The sequence below is a fragment of the Typopeltis vanoorti genome, chromosome 23 (assembly GCF_054136105.1).
Source record: "Typopeltis vanoorti isolate ZY-2024b chromosome 23, IOZ_Tvanoo_1.0, whole genome shotgun sequence".
NCBI lineage: Eukaryota > Metazoa > Arthropoda > Arachnida > Uropygi > Thelyphonidae > Typopeltis > Typopeltis vanoorti.
The window spans coordinates 58243184-58265123 of record NC_143571.1 but is presented as its reverse complement, the minus strand read 5'-3'; the positions used below and the strand labels follow the sequence as shown (position 1 = coordinate 58265123).

At 35.9% G+C, this 21940-nt stretch overlaps 1 protein-coding gene across 1 annotated transcript in view; it reads right to left on the bottom strand.

Annotated features, from left to right (window-relative positions):
- LOC150093882 (uncharacterized) overlaps positions 1 to 21940 on the bottom strand; it is a 127474-nt gene that overhangs the window by 50284 nt on the left and 55250 nt on the right. Inside the window, exon 4 of the mRNA XM_090413126.1 lies at positions 6697 to 6813. Within this exon, the coding sequence (XP_090269252.1) occupies positions 6697 to 6813 (117 nt within the window). The remainder of the gene's footprint in view (positions 1 to 6696; positions 6814 to 21940) is intronic.

The following is a 21940-nucleotide window of genomic DNA, read 5'->3' as shown; positions in this document are numbered from 1 at the left end:
TGATTTAGGTCTCTCACGATGAGTCTCATGACTCCATGGAGATGCCATAAATAATAATAACAATAAAATTCCTATAAACAATAAATGTTCATTAGCGTCAGTTCTTTATCAGGCCTTTCCTCAAAATATAAAAATTCTCAACTTCCATGGGCTTATGCAGTTTCCTTATTTAGTATATATTTTTCCAATCATCCTCACTATTAAACTGAATTTAAATATTCTTACCCCACACAATTTAACTACAAAACAATTAGTAGCGCGTATGCCAAACAGTACAATTTTCAAGCAACAATAGGAATTTAATTAAAAAACAGTAGTGTGCATGCTTAAATTGGAATCCCTCTACATATAGTCATGTGTTCATGGTTTAAAAATAATGGGCTGAAATTAAAACTAATTAAATTAAAATATAACAGCTAAATTTATTTAATACAACTGAGGATAACAATTTCCCAAAATTTTGGAATAGTGAGAAAGTCGTTTTGATTAAGTCTATGAAGTAAGGCTTCAGCACTTTCTTTATATAAATGTTCATGTTTATATATAGAGTAGCAGCTTAGTTATTCCATTGGATCCTGTGGTTAGCGTTTTCCATATTGTAAGGCCAGATTTATGAGCCTTGATGAGACGGATGTGGTCTTGATGTTCAGAGATTAGTTTATTTATGGTTCTTCCTGTCTGTCCATAGCAAAGACAATTTACACAAACATGGTACTACATATACACTAGGTAGCATCATCGGTGAGAATTTGTCTTTTGAAGAAGGTAGCAAGTTGCGAATTTGGTTGATGGGTTTATAAGTAGCAGTGAGGTGATATTTTTTCATAATTTTTGCCGCATATTCATAGATGGTATAGGAGTCCTGTAGGCTTCTTGTCTGGGTGGATTTATAGGAGAGTGGTCAATTACTTTTTGGGTTGTTATTATTGGATTATATCCATTTAATAAGACTGTTTCTTTGACAATTTCCAATTTCTGTTTTAGAGATTCTTCCAAAGAACAAATCTTGTGTGATCTGGATACTAAACATTTTATGATGCCATTTTTGAGATGGATGGTGAACTGATGCATTGTGGATATAACAACCTGAAAAAGTTGGTTTTCACTAGACAGAAGTAGAAATAGATCTATCCTGCTTACTTTGGATGTGCACATCAAGAAAGGAAATACTGTTTGATGCTTATTTTTCTAGTGTTAACTTGATACGAGAATGTAGCATATTGATTTTTTGCAGAAATTCTGTTCTGGTTATGTGTGTCTCCAAACTGCAAAAACATCATCAACATACTGCAGCCACATTGATGGTTTTGGATTGAGAATGAAAATTTTTTATTTCAGGTGTTCAATAAAAAAAAAGTTGGCTTGATTAGGTGATAAGGGTGAGCCCATTGCTGTTCCTTCTTGTTTATATATATATATTTTCCATGTGAAGTAGCCTGATATGATTGCAAATTTGAATAATTCCACTACGTCTGATGGAAATTTCTGGAGTCTCGTTATGAGGGATATTAGCGAAAAGAGAGAGAGACAATGTTAAAGCTTACTAACATGTCTGTACCTGCCAGTTTAATGTCTTTTATTCTTATGTGAAATTCTATGGAATTTTTTTATTGAGGAAGCTGAGTGGTCAGTGAGGGGACAGAGAAGGCTAGACAGAAATCTTGATATTTTCTATGTGGGACTGCCTATAGAATCCACGATGGGCCTAAGTGGACAGTTATTTTATGTAATATTGGTGAACCATATATATATATTCTAGCTAGAATATATATATTCTAGCAATAATAATATATTCTAGAATATATATATATACTGTCTTTGAGTCTTTTGATAGTTTCTTGATCTATGGATGTTGTTTCATCCAATAACTTGAGTTTTTTGAGTTGACTTTTGGAAGGATCATTATTAAGTTGAGAGTATGTATTGATCATGAAGCAGTCAATTCATTTTCCGATCATATGATTTAGCATTTAAGACTACAGTTGTATTATCTTTGTCAGCTTTGGTGATAACTATGTTTTTATTTCGTTTTAAGGAATTCAGAGCTTTTAATTCTGATGGTGGAATATTCAATTCTGCTGGCTGGGTATCACAGATCTAATAGGCTATGCTTTGAAATAGCCAAATGTGATCTATGATACCCAGCCAGCAGAATTGAATATTCTGCTGGCTGGGTATTCTGTATATAGTGAAACCTGTGGGGTTTCACTATATACGGGGAAAAAAAAAAAAAATTAATTACAAGATGCACAAATGACAAATTCTTTACCAGAGAAAAAATATCTTTAACTATATAAATCAAGTAGTATTAAATCCAGCATTATTTTAAAGGCCAAATGTAGAAACTATGAAAGTTTCCTAAAAAAAGTTGACTAGAGAGTTTACAGGAATACACTCACCAGTATTTACGAGTTGCCCTGGTGTGCATCATATAGAAAACATGATCGCTTTGCCCAAGCTTTTTCGCTTACAAAAATTACATCTCTTCAATGCTTCGAGCTCCTTAGTACTGAACAAGATTTTTTGCTCACTTAAGGTTTCTGCCTGGTCTCTGAAAAGAACCAACCAGTTCGAAATAGCTGTCAGGCCAGTGAAACCTTATCAAAATGGACCAATAAAAGGCGAATATATGAACGCTCAGGCAAAGCAATCATGTCTTCTATATGGTTCACACTAGGACAAACTCGTAAATGCCTGCGAGTGTATTCCTGTAAGCTCTCTGGTCAACTTTTTTACGAAATTTTCATAGTTTCTACAATCAGCTTTGAAATAATGCTGGATTTGATACCCACTTGATTTATATAAATTTGCATTGTCGAATTGAAGCCTTTTGGCTCTTTATTTTAGTAAATATCTTTAACTTTATCTGATACACTGTCTCAGAGTAGAGTTCTTCATTAAAGCCACTTGACAGTTTCAGATTTCACTAATTCTGTCACTTGTTCTGAGAAAACTGACTTATCACTGGTGTCCTTGAGACAGAAGCCAAAAATTTTCAATTAGCATTTCTTGGAATGTTGAAATAGAATATCTACTTAATATGCCCTTTTATTTACTATTCATTTGTTGACAGTCTCACTTTTCTGGTCAAAGGATCAACCTTATTAAGATTCCCTTTTCAGAATCCTCTACTAATATTACGAGACTGTCAAGTTTTCAAAAACTTTGCAAAATAAAATTCTCTGGTCTGTGTTCTCAAAATTCATTCTCTCTCTTCTTGTTTTCTCTCATTACCCAGGTACCAAATATTCTGTAAGCTGTCAATGACCCAACAATCTTCTCAGTGAGCATGCACACTTGTTCCACTAAGTGGAAAGTGAGAAGTTAGTAACTGCTGACACACTGTCATCATTGCTGAAACGATGAACGACAGATATCACTGTACACTTAATAAATGTGAATTACAATACAGAACCATTGAAATTATTATGACTCTCAGATAAGTACAATAAATCTTGCATACTTTACATTTTATTTTAACATAAATATCAATTTCTTATCAGACATGTCACAAGTGCCGATTGTAAGTGGTTACAAAACCAAAACTAATACAATACTAATATATAGAAACAACAAACCAAAAATATTCATTATCGTAAATCATGACTATTTTTACAATGTGACATGGAGCTCATCCTGCTGGTAATGAAATAGAATTGTGAGAATTATTCCATCAGCATATCCAGATACGTGATCCCTATCATTGCGTTCTCAGTAAAAAAATTAACTGAAGACCCATGTGCACAATATGGCAAAAAAATACTAACTTTGGGTGAATCCCTTTCATGTTAAATCATGACATATTGAGTTTACAATGTCCTATAACGTTATGGTGATTCACTTTTAACACTTAAATGGAATGTAGCCTTGTTGCCAAATTGAATGTTGTTGAATGTTCAATTTGTCACTCTGTAAACTGCAGCAGAAGTTAAATCATTTTGCTTTATCTAACTTCATCAGGACCAATAGCAGGTGTGGGCAATAAGGTTTCAACATCAGCTGCCTAAAGAGAATACACTAGACCAGGAACTGAGGGCCATCTAATTCAACGGTAGCTTGTGTTATTGATTTCCTATGATTTTACTGAATGGTGACAAATACAATTCACAGCTTCCATAGCCACACATGGCAGTTCTGTGATCTGTAATTTAAAATTTACCATTTCTTCTCTTATCTATTTTTATCAGCAATAAACAATGTTATGGCCTGGTAGAGGTTGAATCGTGCACAGAATGATCATTGCACTTCATTTGCAGAACCAAATTTAGCAAACTCCAACACACAAAATGTTTACTCCTGTTGTGTCCATGAAATGGGATAATGATGGTAATATTTACAGTTTTCAAGAACCAAAATCTGGAAGAAAACTGAACAGATGATTAAGAATAAGTTTTTTGCATGGAGAGTGGTTAGTAAGTAGAATCCATTCTGAGTACAGACCATGAACAAGGAAGATTTCCCTATGTGGTTTTGACACTCTGGAGGTCTGATATACTAACAGTTTAAGTTAAATTATACAGGTTAGCTCATTTTGATAGCTAATTAATTTTATTTCTGAACTTTTTGTATATTCACATAAAATGTCGTCATTTTATGTGAATCTCATCCATGAAAGGAGTTTTAATGGCACTTACAGCAAAGTAACAGATTATTAGAAATATATAGGCCCAAGAATTAATAACTATTTATTAATGTAGATATTTCAGCTTGAATCTAACTGGCCATCATCATCATCTTTCTTCAGTCGACTGTTGGAAAATTCCTCTCCATGCTTCTTCCATTTTGGCTGATTCACCACAAATGTCCATAACATCTTGTTATCTCATTGTCCCATCTTACTATTGGATACCTGGTTTCCGATAACCAGTTCTTGGTGTACATTCAGTAGTTCTCTTTGCCCATTTGTTATCAGGCATTCTTATCACATCCTGCCCAGCACCATTTGTTACCTTTTATTATGAATGAAATGTCCATTACCATTGTTTGCTTCCTTATCCAAGTATTATTTTTTTTATCTAAACATGCTGTTTCCAAAATGGCTTGTTTGTTGTGTTGTTTTCAGTTTCTCTAGGTATTTTTTTAGTCAGATTCCAGGTTTCGTTACATTTCATTTCGTTACAGGTCATCATTGGAAGTAAATACTGGTTGTAGATCTTTCTTTTTTTAGGCAATTTGGTAAATTGCTTTTAAATACATCTCTATAATGGCATCAATTATGGCAGTAAAACAAGTCTTCTTCATTCACAGAGAGAACATGGAAAAACTGAAGAACAATTTATTACTTGATGAAGTTTGGGTTTATAATGAATATGGGTCTTTAAGTGAAACAGCATTTAGGATTCTGAATGCTGATTTAGAATCCTAAACAGATTTTAGGATTTGCTGTTACATTGACTGTTGAGAATATACTTATGTGGAAGTGGATTCTTAATCATCACTGCAAACAAAACATTGAAATATGTTTCAATTTGATGCCTACTTGAAGACTTTTTCTAACAAACATTACACCAAACATTGATAATTTGTCTTTCTATGAAAACTCATATTTCTCGTTAAGATCTGTGCATTTAGTGAGTCAATTTTTTTTTAAATGACTTACTTCTAGAACAATTATGCTACTATGTATCACATGTTTTCTTGATTGAAATATTTTGCATGTAACCATTTTTAATTAATGTAATTTTAAAACAAAATTTTCATAGGGTTCTGCAGTCTCAAAAAGTTTAAGAAACAGCATCTTTAAGAAATGGGCTAAAACAAATATCAAAGAGAAATATATACAGTAAAATCCCAACAGTCTAGTACCTTGTATTTCTGAACTCACAGTTAAACATTTAGTATCTGACATGCTGGAGTGCTAGCTTACAAATAAATCTCCTGTCAACTGCTCATGCCCTGTATGCAATATTTTGTTTATGTCACTTGAAGTTTTATATTTCTTTCACTCTCTTGGTCTGTTGTCATTTCCTACACTTCCCAATTTTTTAAGTTTCATAAAATTGAGTACTGTATAATGAACATTAAACACTGAAGAAGATACATTAAGTGAATAATGAAGATCTCTACAAGAAATGCAATAATGAATATGGGTCTTTATAGCATCAAGAGTATGGTGTTCATTGTTACTCATGTGCCATTTAATGTCTTCCCTGAATATGTATGCATGTATTTTAAATGAATAAAATGCAACTTGAACTACCAAATTGTTGGCTTTGTATATATTTAGTTTTTCCAATTAAAATTAAGCACTGTAATCCTATTTCCTGCAAACGTTTTATCCTATAAAACTTTACCTGAATGCTGCCAAAAACTATGGAAATATAAATGAATACGGAATATGGAATAATGAATAAATGATAGAGCATTCTTTAAGTTTAGTCCAGTGCACTGTATTATAAGCAGTTTATAATATTAAGCAGTGCTACATCATCATCATCATCTGCTGCTTGGGATTGTTTTATAAGACAAACTTGTAATACTACAATAAAACACCATGCTCAGAGAGAGAGAGAGAGAGAGGGCAAGTTAGTTAAACTGCAATTCTTACAATTATTTTAATACTCTAACAAAAACAGGTGAAATAAAAGTGTCTTAAGCTAATTCTAACAGTACCATCCACCTGCTCACCACTACTGAAATCCCAATGATGGCAAGCTATTGGAATTTTATTGCATATGTAAAACAGAAAGCACTCACTAGGATAGGATGGTCCAAAACTTTATTGATCGCTTTAACGCCAGCTTTGGTAAGGCCCCTCAGCACACCACCAACCTCTTTGGTAACAGATGTTAATGTATCTTGCAATCCTCCATGCTAAATAAAGAAAAATAAATGATTCAATGCTAATCATTTATTTGGAATTTTTTTAATACACTCATGAAAAATTAATGTTCTTTAAAATGCATAACATAAGTTTATCGCAAATAACCAAAATGCTTACAGTAGTAAAACACTATTAATAAATACAATTCTTAAAGTATCCACAATGCACAATAGTCATTTATGAGAAGAAAACATGCAATGCTTTGTGGTGTTATGGATCCAAATTTGTGAAGAAAAATTTGAAGAGAACTGAATTTTTAAGCATGATCTAGCCCTGTCATTATTCCTAGTATCATAAAATCAACATCATAAAATTGCTGAAATATACCCTCAAAAGAGATGGATGGACACAATGATAATACTACATGAAAACTTAGGTGTTGTACATTATTCAAAATAATGCTTAATAATATAACCAAACACCAAGAGGGAAAAAAATACATTTATTAAACCCACGAATATTTTGTTGGTTTTCTGCCAAGCATCATCAGAGAACAATGATAAATGTCACAGTTATCATCATGCTCTGATGATGCTGAGCAGTAAATAAACCAGCAAAATATTAGTGACTTTAATGAGTGTATTTTTCCCCTCTTGGTGTTGGTTATACTGTTAAAGCATTATTATGAACTACATGAAAAGTTTACATCATTATGAACTTCCTATTTACAACTTTCCTCTAAATTAGTTTAAAGTTCTGAGGAAATATTGGGGGTGGAGGAGAATAAATACATGGCATCAGTAACAGAATCATGTTAGTAATGAAGATATTAGTAAGGAACTTAACATTTCAACCTCTTGACAACTTTCCTTTAAATTAGTGTACGATTTGTCAGTATGCCAATATGAATGAATTCACCTAGATCTTGGGCTGCTTCTGCGTCTTTTGCCCTCCATTCTAGCAATAAACATTTCTTTTGCTAACCTTTCCTCTAACATTCTGTTTTGACTATACCACCTTAGATTAACTCTGTCCATACATTCCTGTATGCTAAAAATGTGAAGTTCTTTACTAATATCTTCATTACTAACATGATTCTGATACTAATAACATGTACTTATCCCCCCCCCCCCATTGTTCTCAGAACTTTCAATCTGTGTGTTTGATCAAGTGTTTTAATTCTAACCCACTCATATGCATAATAACTTTGCATTTATTTTCCAAAGTTTATCATAATTTCCAAATTCTTAGGACAGGTTAATTTACAGGACAATTTGGCATGATCATTATTGCCAATTCTTAACTGAGATCCCTTCTGATTCTATGTTCAAATCTAACCTATTTGAACTCCTTCTTTCACATACTGTTTGAGAAAGTTGTCTCATAACATGTCAATAAGTTCATGTTGGAGGCTTAATGGATTTTTTACGACAGTCAGAAAGGATTAAAATAGAATTTAATATTTCCTATATTTCGTCCTAGTCACTAGGACATCTATGGGGATTGCAAAAACAACTAATGTAACATGAACACAAATATCATATAATACTAAGCCCAACCATGTGCGTGACACTAAAGTCCCATCTAGGTGGAGCGCCCTCTAAGGGCAGTTGTAGGTGGCCTGGAATGTAAGGTGGGACCTCTGGTGAAGAGTGTTTCCCAAATCTTTGGAAGCTTAATGCAACCGTATTTATTAAGATTTGGTTGATTTCTGAAAGTTAATAAATAGGGTTGCATTAAGCTTCTGAAGATTTGGGAAACACTCATCACCAGAGGTCCCGCCTTACATTTACATTACATTACTTACATTACGTGCTGTCACGATGGTGAACAGCTTCTTTCAACATGGCCAATGACGTTGGCTGACCTCTGTACACCTGTGACTTCAAGTAGCCCCGTAACCAAAAGTCACAAGGTGTAAGGTCTGGAGACCTTGATGGCCATTCGTGTCTGAAAGAGCGACTGAGGACATGTTCATCACCAAATGTCGATCTCAGCAGGTGCTGGACAGCACCTGTGATGTGCAGAGGCGCTCCATCCTGTATGAATGTTACACTATGGAGAGCTTGCCTCTCTTGCAAGGAGGGAATGATGCTGTCTCTTAAAAGCACTGTATAATGCTCGCCTGTGACAGAAACAGTTTGAAATGTACCACTGTGGACTTCTTCAAAGAAAAAGGGGCCTATAATGAATGATGCAGTTAACCCACACCACGCTGTCACCTTCGGCTGAAGTAAAGGGATTTCCACAATCGCGTGTGGGTTCTCTCTCGCACAGATGCAGCAGTTGTGTGCATTTACACTTCCATTAAGCAGATAATGCCTCTTCAGTCCACAGGACATTTGACAGCCAGTTCTCACTGTTTTCCATCTATTGAAAAGCCCAATTTGCGATTTCATGATGTCTCTCAAAATCGGTTGGTTTCAGTTCCTGTACTGTGTTGGATTTTGTAAGGATACTTCTTGAGAATGATCCTGAGTGATCACCACACATTACAGTATGAAATGCCAGTTCGTCTTGAAATTTCATGCGCACTGCATTCCCCATGTGCAGAAGCTGCCGATTGTGCGTCAGTCTCGTGCACAACTGCAACAGTTTTTTTTGGATCTCCCACTTCTTGCACGTGCTTCCAAACTGTCAGTGTCCTCAAAGCTTTTCATCATAGCTACCAGTGAGGAACAAGACCAACCCTTTCCACTTCTAATATACCCCGCATCGAACGATAGGTGCGCAAAGCTGCACTTGCACATTCGGAGTTCTGATAATACAGCTTAACTAAAAGTGCTTTATCTCGTAACAATAACATGCCTCACCTTAGCAGAACGTTTAACTTCGGTAATAAACATTAAATGCTGAAAATTTAACTTCAGTATTCACCACATCACATCTGAACGTACCTCACGGTTTAAATAGCAACAGGTAGCAGCTCCGGGACCGCTACAGCGCCACCTGTCAAATGTAACTATTCTGGCAATAAAATTTTTTGTTATTAAAAAAAATCCCTGAAAAATCCCTATTAAAAAAAATGAACATCTAGGATGATACAATCAAAGAAATAATCAAAAAGAAAAAAGAAGTATCACAAATTGTTAAGCAGTAAAAGATTAGAAGATGAAATAGAATATAAAAGAATAAGAGCCATAGCTAAAAGAGAAGTCAGAAAAAGACAGAGAATCATAGAACAAACAAATTTTTTTCTAATTTAGAACAAGATTTATATAAAATAAGACTCAATGCATATAAGATTTTGAAACACTTAAATGCAGATACCAAAGAAACATAAAATTAAACACTGAATTGAAATTAGAAGAATTTGTAATTTACTACACAGAACTGTGGACAGACAAATATTTTAAAAAAGACAACTGGCAAACAATTAACGAAAATGAAAAGGAAATAACTAAAGAAGAATTAGAAAGCAGCCTGAAAGAAACAAGAAATGGAAAATCACCTGGAGGAGATAAGCTAGGTTCAGAACTATATAAATACGCAGGAACAAGATTCAAAGAAAGACTCTTATTATTTTTTAATAAAATTTACTCAACTGGTATCCCCCCAATAGAATGGAAAAAAGCAATTGTGATTCCTATCTTTAAAAAAGGTAATAGAGATGACCCTAAAAACTATAGAGGTATCAGTGTACTAAATTCCTGTTACAAAATATATAGCAGAATCTTAAATAGCAAACTAATGAAATATTCCAAAAACTTTATTTTCGAAGTACAGAATGGATTTAGAAAAGGACGATCATGTATAGACCTGGCCTTTTGCCTAAAATTAATAGTAGAGAAAAGAAGAGAATGCAATTTAGAAACTCATATTGCATTTATTGACTTTGAAAAAGCATTTGACAAAGTTAAAAGAAACATATTATTTAACATATTAAAAGAAAGACAAATACCAAATAATATCCTAAAAGCTATCACAAATACATATGAAAATAATCAAATACAAATAAGATTAAATCACGAGCTATCATACACGAGAGAGATAAACCAAGCGGTCCAACATGGGGGTCCCCTCTCAGCAACTCTTTTTAATATCTATTTAAATGAAATAATAATAAAATGAAATAAAAATTTACATCAAGGAATTAAACTTTCTCCTACAGTAAACTTAAACACTCTCCTCTTTGCCAATGACCAAATAATAAGTAGTACAAATTCTGAAGATAACTTACGGAAAGCTATTTTAGATCTAAATGAGATATCCAAAGATTATGGTATGATAATATCAACAGAAAAATAAAAAACTATGGCCTTTAAAGGACAAGATCCAGCAAAACTAAAATAGTAATAGATAACAAGATCTTAGAACAGGTGAATTCATTTAACTACCAAGGATGTATGATCACATATGAAAATGAAAAAGATATAAATGTAAAAATTGCAAAATATTTAAAAATAACAGGTGTAATTAACTCTATATTTAAACCAAACCTAGTTCAAAAACAAACCACACTAAAAGTATACAATACATTAGCCCTACCAGTCTTAATGTATGGAAGTGAAATCTGGACAATAAAACAAAAAGACAAAGATTAACAACAGCAGAAATGAAGTTTATGAGAAAAACTGCAAAGTATTATACTCTATTTGATCACAAAAGAAATGAAGAAATTATGAAAGAATTAAACCAAAAACCAGTAATAGAAAAAATTAAAAAATATAAACATAAATGGATGGAACAGGTTCAAAGAATGAAAACAGAAAGATTATCAAAACAAGCCTTAAAGTAAAGCCATTAGGAAAAAGAAAACCAGGACGTCCTCTTAAACGATGACTTCTAAGGCCGTAACAGGCCATGCTAGGCCTAAATCCTTGATACGCATGATGATGATGATGATGATGAAAAAAAATCCCATGTCTTTCTGTGAAAACCGCATCATGCTACTGTCTATACTTTTCGAATTACTGAATTTTTACTTTTTCTGTGACTTTTGGATCACCCGGTACTTGTCTGTAAGGATATGTGCATTGGTCATAATGGGATACTAAGGCAAGTGATGTGAAGTCATTAGCCTCTAAGTTAGTTCACATGCAAACTTTTGCTTACACTTGGATAAAGGATGAAACCAGGAATATAATTTCTTGACATCTTTTATTTATAGTATAACCAAGTGAAAAAACTTTCAACATACGTCTGCCTCTGATAGTCTGGTTTCACTAATGCCAATGTCAACAAGGCAACAAACTCTAGCTGTTTGTTTCTTATGCTCCTTGCATTTGTGTATAGTCATAACAAGTCATATCTAGCTTTTACCAATACTTACATTTACAGTCTGCTTGTCCCATTTGGGCAACTTTCTCCTTTTTGTCTACAGACACACTAAAACAGTCTGAACACAAAGCATAAAATTCCATCCCATCATCAGATTCATAACCATTCATTGACATTCATATTGTCACATTTGCATAGCGTAGCTGAACTTACACACATTCTCACCATTCTTCGCATGATGTTATAGTTTCACTGATTCTCAGCATTAGGTCTCAAACCAATTAATAATTTCTTCAAGTTCCTAATACCAAATCAATTCAGATGCAGATCATCTCTCTCTCTCTCTTATACAAATCTTTTCTACCAGCAAACTCACTACACACACACACACACTCATTTCTTCTAGACAGCCTGTCATTGGATCATTTGCTATCAGCGCCCTCCTCCTCCTTAATTCAGTCCCATTGTATCTAGGTAATAAGCTAACAATTTTTACCCTCTCCTTTCTCACTTCTTCTAACAAACTTTTCATATTCTCTCTTATACTATATTTATCACTACTTAAATCGTTAGTTCCAACGAGCTATATCTTTTTTGCTCCTGGGAAGCTCAAAGTAATGATTCCTTTGACAAGTGCAACTTTCATAATTGAATCATCATACCATATTACTTTTTTCCTTATGTTCTAACTAACTTGCCTTATTGTTAGCATAATTATTCATTGTTACCTTACCTGCTGCTCTTTGTTCAATTCATGAAAGCAGGCACTCCACTAGGTAATAAAGATGAACCATATCAAATGAGAGTAATAAAGTCCTAAGTAGTGCCCTCTAGTGGGCTAAATTGGGCATCCCTAGCTGTTGGGTTGAAGTGCAGAGGATGAAAGCTTCCCAGATTTATGCAACCGATTTTGTTGAGGTTAGTAAAGTTTCATAAGGCAGAAATCGGTTCAAGGAAAAGTCTCTTGTATTTCTATTTGCTGTGATGGAGTAGAGTGGATTGGATTTTTTCCAGTGAATTCTATGGCAGGTGTCTAAAGCATGGTCCTGAGTGGCTATAGTGATGGATATACCATATTTACTCGAATATAACTTGCCCTCGTGTATATTTAACACCCTAATTTTATTTTAGGAAAAAATAAATGAAAAACTCTCGCATATACCTCGCACACAAAAAAAGTTTAAACTTTAATAGATAGCGAATGTTATTATGGAAGTTTCATAATTTGGTTGAAGAGAACCAGTATTTCAGCTCAACAATCATCAGCTTACCTTTGTTGTTGAGTTGCATGATCTTTTGTTAATATGTTTGCTGCCACGCTACTTCGGCATAGTCTGTTCCCGTACGCCGAGCAATTTCACTTCTTCAAGGTCAGTATAGTAATCTCGTTGCCGGTGGAAAGCATCATACGAATATACTCGTAGTTGGCTTGTGCAGAGCATATACCATCTATGAGAATACACAGTTTTGATGCTAGCTCCACAAGCCAAGCATTTTCACTTCTTCAAGGTCAGTACGGTAATCTCGTTGCCGGCAGTAAGCGTCATACGCGTATACTCGTAGCTGGTTTACCAACTACGAGTATACTCGAAGTTGGCAGCGAACGTGTTAATACTGCACCAATCATATGCAAGACCAGTATTATTATTATTATTATTATTCAGGCTTCCATGGAGTCAAAAGGCTCATCATGGGAGGTCCTTCCTAGGAAACACAAAGTCTATCATACCACTCCTTAAACTCATTGATCGTTCTCGCTCTCAACACTCTATCAGGCAATGCATTTCACGGTTCAACCACCCTCCATGCAAAGAAAACACTCCTCACCCTCTTGCTCATAGCTTCCTTTCATAACTTCCAGGGATAGCCCCTTGTCATCATTCCTTCCCACTGTTCAACCAAGTGAAAGAACTCCCTAGTGTCAACCCTGTAACTACCTCTCAACAGTTTAAAAGTCTCAATCATATCATCTCTCCCTTTCCAGAGTTAATTTATCCCCTCCAAATCTGAGAACAATAGTCTAAGTGTGGTCTGATCAGGGTCTTATACAAAGGAATGATAACTCTTATCTCTGCAGTTCAACGTCCTTCTCAGTATTGCAGCAATCCTCTGTGTTACCTTCACCACCTTTGCAATATGTCCCCTGAGTTTCAGGTTTCTATCAATCATCAACCCTACATCTCTTGTCTCCCTTACTTCCTCCAGTACAACTCCTCCAACAAAGTATGAAGTGTCCCATCGATGTGCCCCAAACCTGAAGACCTTACATTTTGCTGCATTAAACCTACACCCCATTCATTTGCTCATCTGTCTTGCTTATTCAAATCCTCATGCAGGGTCACCACATCTGCACCATTACTAATAACCCTTCCCAGCTTCACATCATCTGCAAACAATTGATTATCCCCCTGCAATCTACTGATAATGTCATTGATATAAAGGTTAAACAATATAGATCCCAGTACTGAGCCCTGTGGGACCCCACTTGTAACCTTCTGCCTCCTTGAAACTGCCCCACCTCTCTGATACCTATCAGACAGCCAATCCTGAAATCAGATGACCAACAAGACATCCAAATCCAAACCCACGTGCTGCAACTTAAATATTAGTTTATCATGTGGTACCCTGTCAAATGTCTTCGCTTAATCCAAGAAAATGGCAGTATATGCCTTTCGCTCATCTACTGCTCTTGTAACTTTATTATAAAAGGCTAGCATATTATATAGAATAAATGCCAAAAGGCTATTTTTCTGGCAACCTTAATAATAATGAAGGGGGATACAAATCCTTTGATGTTTATCAGCCAGTAGGCGAAACTCTAAGATCTATGAGTTTCATACCGAAAAACTATCAGCAAATCCAAGTGTAAGTAACCACTTGGAGTACAACACCAAGGCAACTTGTATCGCTTACTGGCAGATAAACATCAAAGGATTTGTATCCCCTTCATTATTATTAAGGTTGCCAGAAAAATAGCTTTTTGGCTTTTATTCTATGTTATAATATACAGGCACACCTTTATGGCATTCGTATAGTGAAGGTATGTAAGTTCTTTTCACTTAAACCTTGTTATCTTCCAGGTCTACCTACTCACTGATGAGACCTCAAAAAAGGTTGAAACCAGTCTGGGTAGTGACCTCTCCTCATAATGTAATTACAGTATTACATTCCCCAGGGGCTGTGTTTTTACATTGTGAGAAAATATCAAGGATAGTGAGGGAGCTTGCTCCACCTTTGATACGAGTTGCCTTGGTGTTGTACTACCAAGTGGTTACTTACACTTGGATTTGCCGATAGTTTTTCGATATGAAACTCATAGATCTTAGTCCTAGTTCTTAGAGTTTCACTTACTGGCAGATAAACATCAAAGGATTTGTATCCCCTTCAGGCTAGCATATTACTAAAACAAGAGCGCCCCTTAACAAATCCATGTTGACTCTCACAGATAACATTACTCTCATCTGCCCAATGCTGTATACGGTACCTCACTAATTTCTCCAAGATCTTAACAACTACTGATGACACACAAACTGGCCTATAATTAGACACTTTCAGTCTGCTACCGCCCTTATGCAATGGCACTATCTTACCTTCCTTCAATTCCCTGGGCACCTTTCCCGTAGCCAGACTTTCATTGAAAAGCCAGGTCAAAGGAGCTGTCAGTTTTTTGCATATTCTCTCAAAACTCATGGGAAAATACCATCCAGTCCCGCAGTTTTACTGACATTTGGAATACACTCTCCTCCTGCACCTCTAAACCTCAAACCTGCCCTATCCCTCTAGTATTAAAATTTACTCCTCCAGGATGAAATACTCCAATAAAATGTTCATTGAACAATTCCACTATGTCCTCTGCATCAGTAACTCTATTCTCATTTCTATCCCACAATCATTTCTCCTCCTACTGGCCACATAGCTAAAAAATTCCCTAGGATTTTCTTTCGATCTTAGGGCCAATCTCTTCTCATATTCCAGTTTCGCCTTCCTTACCATACTAGTCACTCTCCTGCCCCGTGTCATATATTCTTCATGCATCTGCTCTTCACCATATCTCTTCCATAGCCTCTTTTTCACATGTAGTTCCCGTTTAATATTGTTTGTAATCCACTTTACACCAAATTGTTCTCTTCTTCCCTTGTGGAATACAGCTTATATTGCTGTTAACAAACATTCCTTCACAATTTCCCAAGCACTAATGATATCCTGGCCTTCCAATTCCTCCCTCCATGAAACTTCCCCAAGTTGATACCTAAGACTATTATAATCACCTGCCTTATAATTCCACATACGTTCCCATCTCTTTGATACTCCTGCATGTCTATTCATCCTCCAAGTCAAAACCAGATGGTCACTCTCTCCTACTAGTGGGAGAGATGTCATCTCAGTTATTATCAACTCTTCTGATACTATGACCAAATTCAAAACTCTTGAACCTCTTGTTCCCTCTATTACATGTTGCCTAAGATATCTGTCCCTGAAGAATTCTAGAAATTCCATTCCCTTATTGCTACATGCATCTTCCTCTCCCCAATTTATATTGCTGTAGTTAAAATCTTCCATAACAATCATTCTTCTTGCACTTGAGCTCAACTGTCTAAACATCTCCTGGTCCCGACTCTCTGTACTCCTTGGTCTGTAGCAACACCCCACAAAGATCTTGCCCACCTCACACCATATGCTTTCAAAATCATTAGTGTCACTGCCTTCCAAAGCCTCCACTCTTAGAGGACATAAGTCGTTACTTATCATAAGCAGCACTCCACCACACTTTCCCTTCCTATCCTGCCAAAAAATGCTGTACCCTGCTGCTTCTATTCCTGTTATTACATCCTCTTCTGTCAACCACGTCTCAGTGATCCCAATAATATTTGGCCAGGCCGATGTTATCAGCTCCACCAATTCCTCTCCTTTATTCCGGATACTCCTGGGATTAGTAGAAAGCATAAAAATGCCACTGTTTCTATACCTAGCATTATCCCCTCTAGATTCCACTGGGCTCAGCATTACCTGATGTCATCTCCCTTCTCCCAAGTACCTATTCCCACAAGAGGCCACTCCTGCTATCATCCAACCTGGGCATTCTAGTTTCCCTGCATTGACATACCAACTCGCTTAGAACAGCAATCTCTCCAGATGCCTACATCCTTCCTCATTCAAATGCAAGCAGTCTCTCTCATACAATTCCTTTCTGTCCTCAAATGCCCTCCAAGCATCCCCATATTCCAATCCTCTCTTCTGACACATTCTAGCTATTATGTTATTCAATACTGCTGTTCTGCTCAGTTCATCACTATCATACCTAGGCAACACACACACACACACACACACACACACACACACACACAATCTTTCCTCTCTGAATTTTCTCCCTCAAGCAAGAATCTCATATCTCTCACTGCCCAATTTACATTGCCTCTCAAGTCATTCATTCCTACCATCACAATCATCTCATCCACCCTTTCACCCCCTCTTAATTGCTATAGCCACACTTTCTATCATTCCTCCATCCTATCTTGCACAACACAGATCATTTGAGTCCCCCATACATTACTTCTCATACCACCCTGTTCCTCGATTGCTCACCTGCATCTCCCTCTCTCTCTCTCTCTCTAACACTTTCTGTGTTCCACTACTTTCCTGCCTTCCTGACATCACTCTATCCCTGGTTCCAGCATTCCCTCGCATAATTCTCATTTCCTCTCTTCTACTGTTCCTATTCTCTCCTCTTCTACCATTCTCATAACTCTCTCTCTCACTCCTACTCTGATTCACCTTGCATTCATCTCTTGTAGCAATAGTGAATAGTAGATTCTTGGTAAATGATACCCATTTTCAGTTTTTTTAAATGATGGTGATCTTATGATTCCTAAATGATAAAAGAACAAGCAATAATGAAACTGTTTATTTTAATTTAATTACAGAAGCATTGTTGCTAAAGATTCAAATATGTCGCGTGATGAAAGTGAATGGCCGATCGCATAAATAATGTTGATAATTAAAATTTGAATGCATCTATTTTATATATAACATGAGCAATTATAAATTATAATGAATACTGAGAATTTAATTTTTTCCTGAAAAGCTTTGGTTTCCAGAAATCCTTGCATATATCTTGCACCACAAATTTTAAATTTGGGCAAATAAGTGTGAATTATATTTGAGTAAATATGATAGTCCTTATCTGCTGCAATTCTAATGTTGACTGTCCTGCCTGTTTGGCCATTGTAGGGCAGTTTACAACTACAAGGAACCTGGTAAACACCTGGTGGATCTAAAGATTGTGGCTGGTCTTTGGTGGAGCAGATAAGGGATGATAATTTTTTATATAATTATAGATTGCTGAACGGTTGTATTTTTTAAAGATTTTTGTTAGTTTTTTTGGATGTGCTTTGGATATATGGAATAGTGATAGCTTTGGTATAGTCTCTGTTCTGGGGAGGGGAGGAGGGTGTGTGGGTTTTGGGTTTTAACATTTTATGGATATGATAGGAATTGTAGATTGGTAAGAAGGCTTTGTGAAGATTGGCCAAGTTCAGTAGAGAGAAACACTCCTGTTATATAAAGTTTTAATAATTCCATACTGCTGGGAGGAGGGAGAATTGTCACTGATTGTGAATATATTTCTGCCGTTGTGTTTGGGTTTTCTGTAAACAGAGAATACCAGGGATCCATCATGCTGGCGTGTAATTAAAGCGTTTAGGAAAGGGAGATTGTTGTCATTTTCTTTTTTCCAATGTGAACTGGATCCTGGAGTTGATATTTCAGAGGCAGAAATATGTGCTGGTTAGTGAATACATCACTTGCCAGAAAAAAGTTTTGCAAACCATGTTGAAGGAACAGCAATGACCTCCAATCTTACTACCTATCACTTGAATATAACTTCCATATAGTGCCTGCCACTAAGCAGATGATTTTGCAATTTGAAACTATTCAACAACAGAATCAAGTTCTCCAAAAGATTAGCACAGTATCAAAGAAAACAATTTATCCTGGAGATAGAAACTAACAAATGTCTCAAATCTGCCTATTTTAGGAAAACTGGATAGCACCTGCATGTTCAGTTTATCACAACTTATACTCCACAGATATCCTTTTGAAACAAGAACTTCAATATATCACATTTACTTTACTCACCAATGGTTGTGTTGTAACTCTAAATATATGAAGAAGGTGATAAATAATTATGACCTTCAAATTTCCTCAAGAAATTCAGACAGTCTCTACTCTGATAAATCCATGATTTATTAAAAATCTACAATTCATATTCCAATTCACTTGCAAGAGGATAGCTTCCTTCCTATTTTCTTCAAGACCAACTTGATCCATTTCCAACATAGGACTCTATCAGGTGCTATAAAGCTCTACTACATAGACCGAATCCATATAGAAATATATATATTTTTAAATATATCAAACTGCTCATAGCCTTATTATGAGATAATGCTGATGTTAACAAGGTTTTTTTTTTTAATACATTTATCCCACACATGAGAGACACAAGAACCTATAGCACATCAGTGGGTTTGTGTGTGTGGCATATATAAGTGTTGAGAAAGAAGAAACCTATTGACATTCTCTTCTTAAAAAGCGAAAGGTTGGAACTGTTGGGAAATACATCATGGGGAATGCTGTTCCAGAATACAGAGGTAGATGAATAAATGAAGAGGAGGAGAAGCAATTTGATGAGTTTGAAAAGTACTATCTACTTGGTTGGCCAAGTGAATAGTACTACTCTAACAAATTTAAATTCTGTTGTGAGAAGAGATACTTGTGAAGATCTTCAAAGTAAAAGATGACTTTTATTGCCACATGCTGAAATTGCTAACCTGCTTACTGGAGGGCTGAAGTGGCTTCAAAATGTTCCTTGCCTGGTCTCTACAGGAGGAGGGATTTCAGATTATCTCTCATTCCACCTACAGTACTAGAGTATAAATAGGTTTATAACCTTTCGTGGAAGAGATTTTTTTTATTAAAAAAGAACTTATTGGGAAAATACATTCAAGATAATTCTCACTCTTAATAAATACATTTAATTGTTCCATGGAAGAGTTTCTCTTAACTGCTTCCTTATTTTAAACAGACTGATATTATTCACTTTTACTGCTTTATAGTGTTTAAAGAGATAGCTATAACTAGTGAAAATAGTTATAAATACATAGAATAAAAGCCAAAAGGCTATTTTTCTGGCAACCTTAATAATATTATTTATTATTATTATTAAAACAAGACCTCATGGAGTCAAAGACTCATCTAGGAGGTCCTTTTATCTCACACACATCTCATCATACCGGGTCTTAAACACATTCAAACTCCTTGCAGACACCACACTCTCAGGCAAGGCATTCCAATCATTCACAACTCTGCACGAAAAAAACCTGCCTCTCACTCCCCTACTCACACCCTCTTTATACAGTTTCCAGGTATGACCTCTGGTTCTCCCCTGATCTCCCATTATTCTATGTAGAACTTCTCCACCATTGATCCTATAACAACCCCTCACCAACTTGTAGGTCTCTATCATATCTCCCCTCTTCCTTCTCTCCACTAGACTCTGCAAATTACATCTTTTCAATCTTTCCTCATACTCAACATTCCAGAGGTCAGAAACTACCTTAGTCAGTCGCCTTTGCACCCTTTCCAACATCTCTTCATCCTTCTGAAAACCAGGTGACCAAATCTGGGCACAATAGTCCATGTGTGGCCTAATCAAAGCCTTATACAATGGAACAAGAATCTCCCTACTTCTACACGTCAGTGTCTTCCTCATCATTCCCAGAAGTCTTTGTGTTGTCTTCACAATTTTGGCGATGTGTCCCCTAAATTTTAGATCCTTATCCACTATCACTCCCAGATCTCTTATTTCCTCTACTTCCAACAATATATTCTCACCAAGCATAAATTCTGCATCCCATCTTTGTTTTCCAAATTTTAAAACCTTACATTTTGCAACATTGAACTCGCATCCCCATTTGCTTGCCCAATCACTCAATTTATTCAAGTCTTCTTGCAAGGCCACAACATCTTCACTACTCTTTATGGTTCGTCCCAACTTTGCATCATCTGCAAACAACTGAATATCTCCATCCAAATCTTCGCCAATATCATTAATATACAAGTTAAATAGTAATGGCCCTAAAACAGATCCCTGAGTCACTCCACTAGTGACTTTCCTTTTCCTGAATATTGCACCCCAATACACAACTTGTTGATACCTATCAGATAGCCAGTCTCCAATCCAATGCACTAATCTAATATCCAACCCCATCTGCTCTAGTTTGACTGTCAACTTATCATGAGGTACTCTATCAAAAGCTTTTGCAAAATCCAAGTATATTACTGTGTATCCTTCTCCTCTGTCCAAGGAAGCAGTCACTTTATTGTAATAAGTAAGTAGATTACTAAAACATGACCTCCCTTTAGCAAATCCATGCTGTCCATCAAAGATTATACCATTGTTGTCAACCCAACTCTGGATCCTAGTTCTCACAAGCTTCTCCAACAACTTAACCACAACACCTGACACACAGATAGGCCTATAGTTTGATGCTTGAGTTCGATCACCTCCTTTATGAAGTGGCACAATCTTGCCCTCCTTCCACTCTTTAGGGACTTGACCAAGTGCAAGACTCGTATTAAAAAAATATGTCAAGGCAGGTGTCAACACTCTGGCACATTCCTTCAGAATACGCGGTGATATATTATCAAGTCCCACAGCCTTATTTACATCTAGTTTACTCAACTCCCCAAACACCTCTTGCTCACTTACAGTCAGTCTCTCCTCCCCATCATCAACTGCTCTTAATCTCTCCATGAAGTCACATTCACAAGATTGAAAGATCTTTATGAACTGCTCATTAAGTATCTCCACCACACATTCTGCAACAGCTGTCTTTATACCATTTCCTCCAATCAATGTCATCCTTCCATAATCATTCTTTCTTTTGCTGGCTACATATC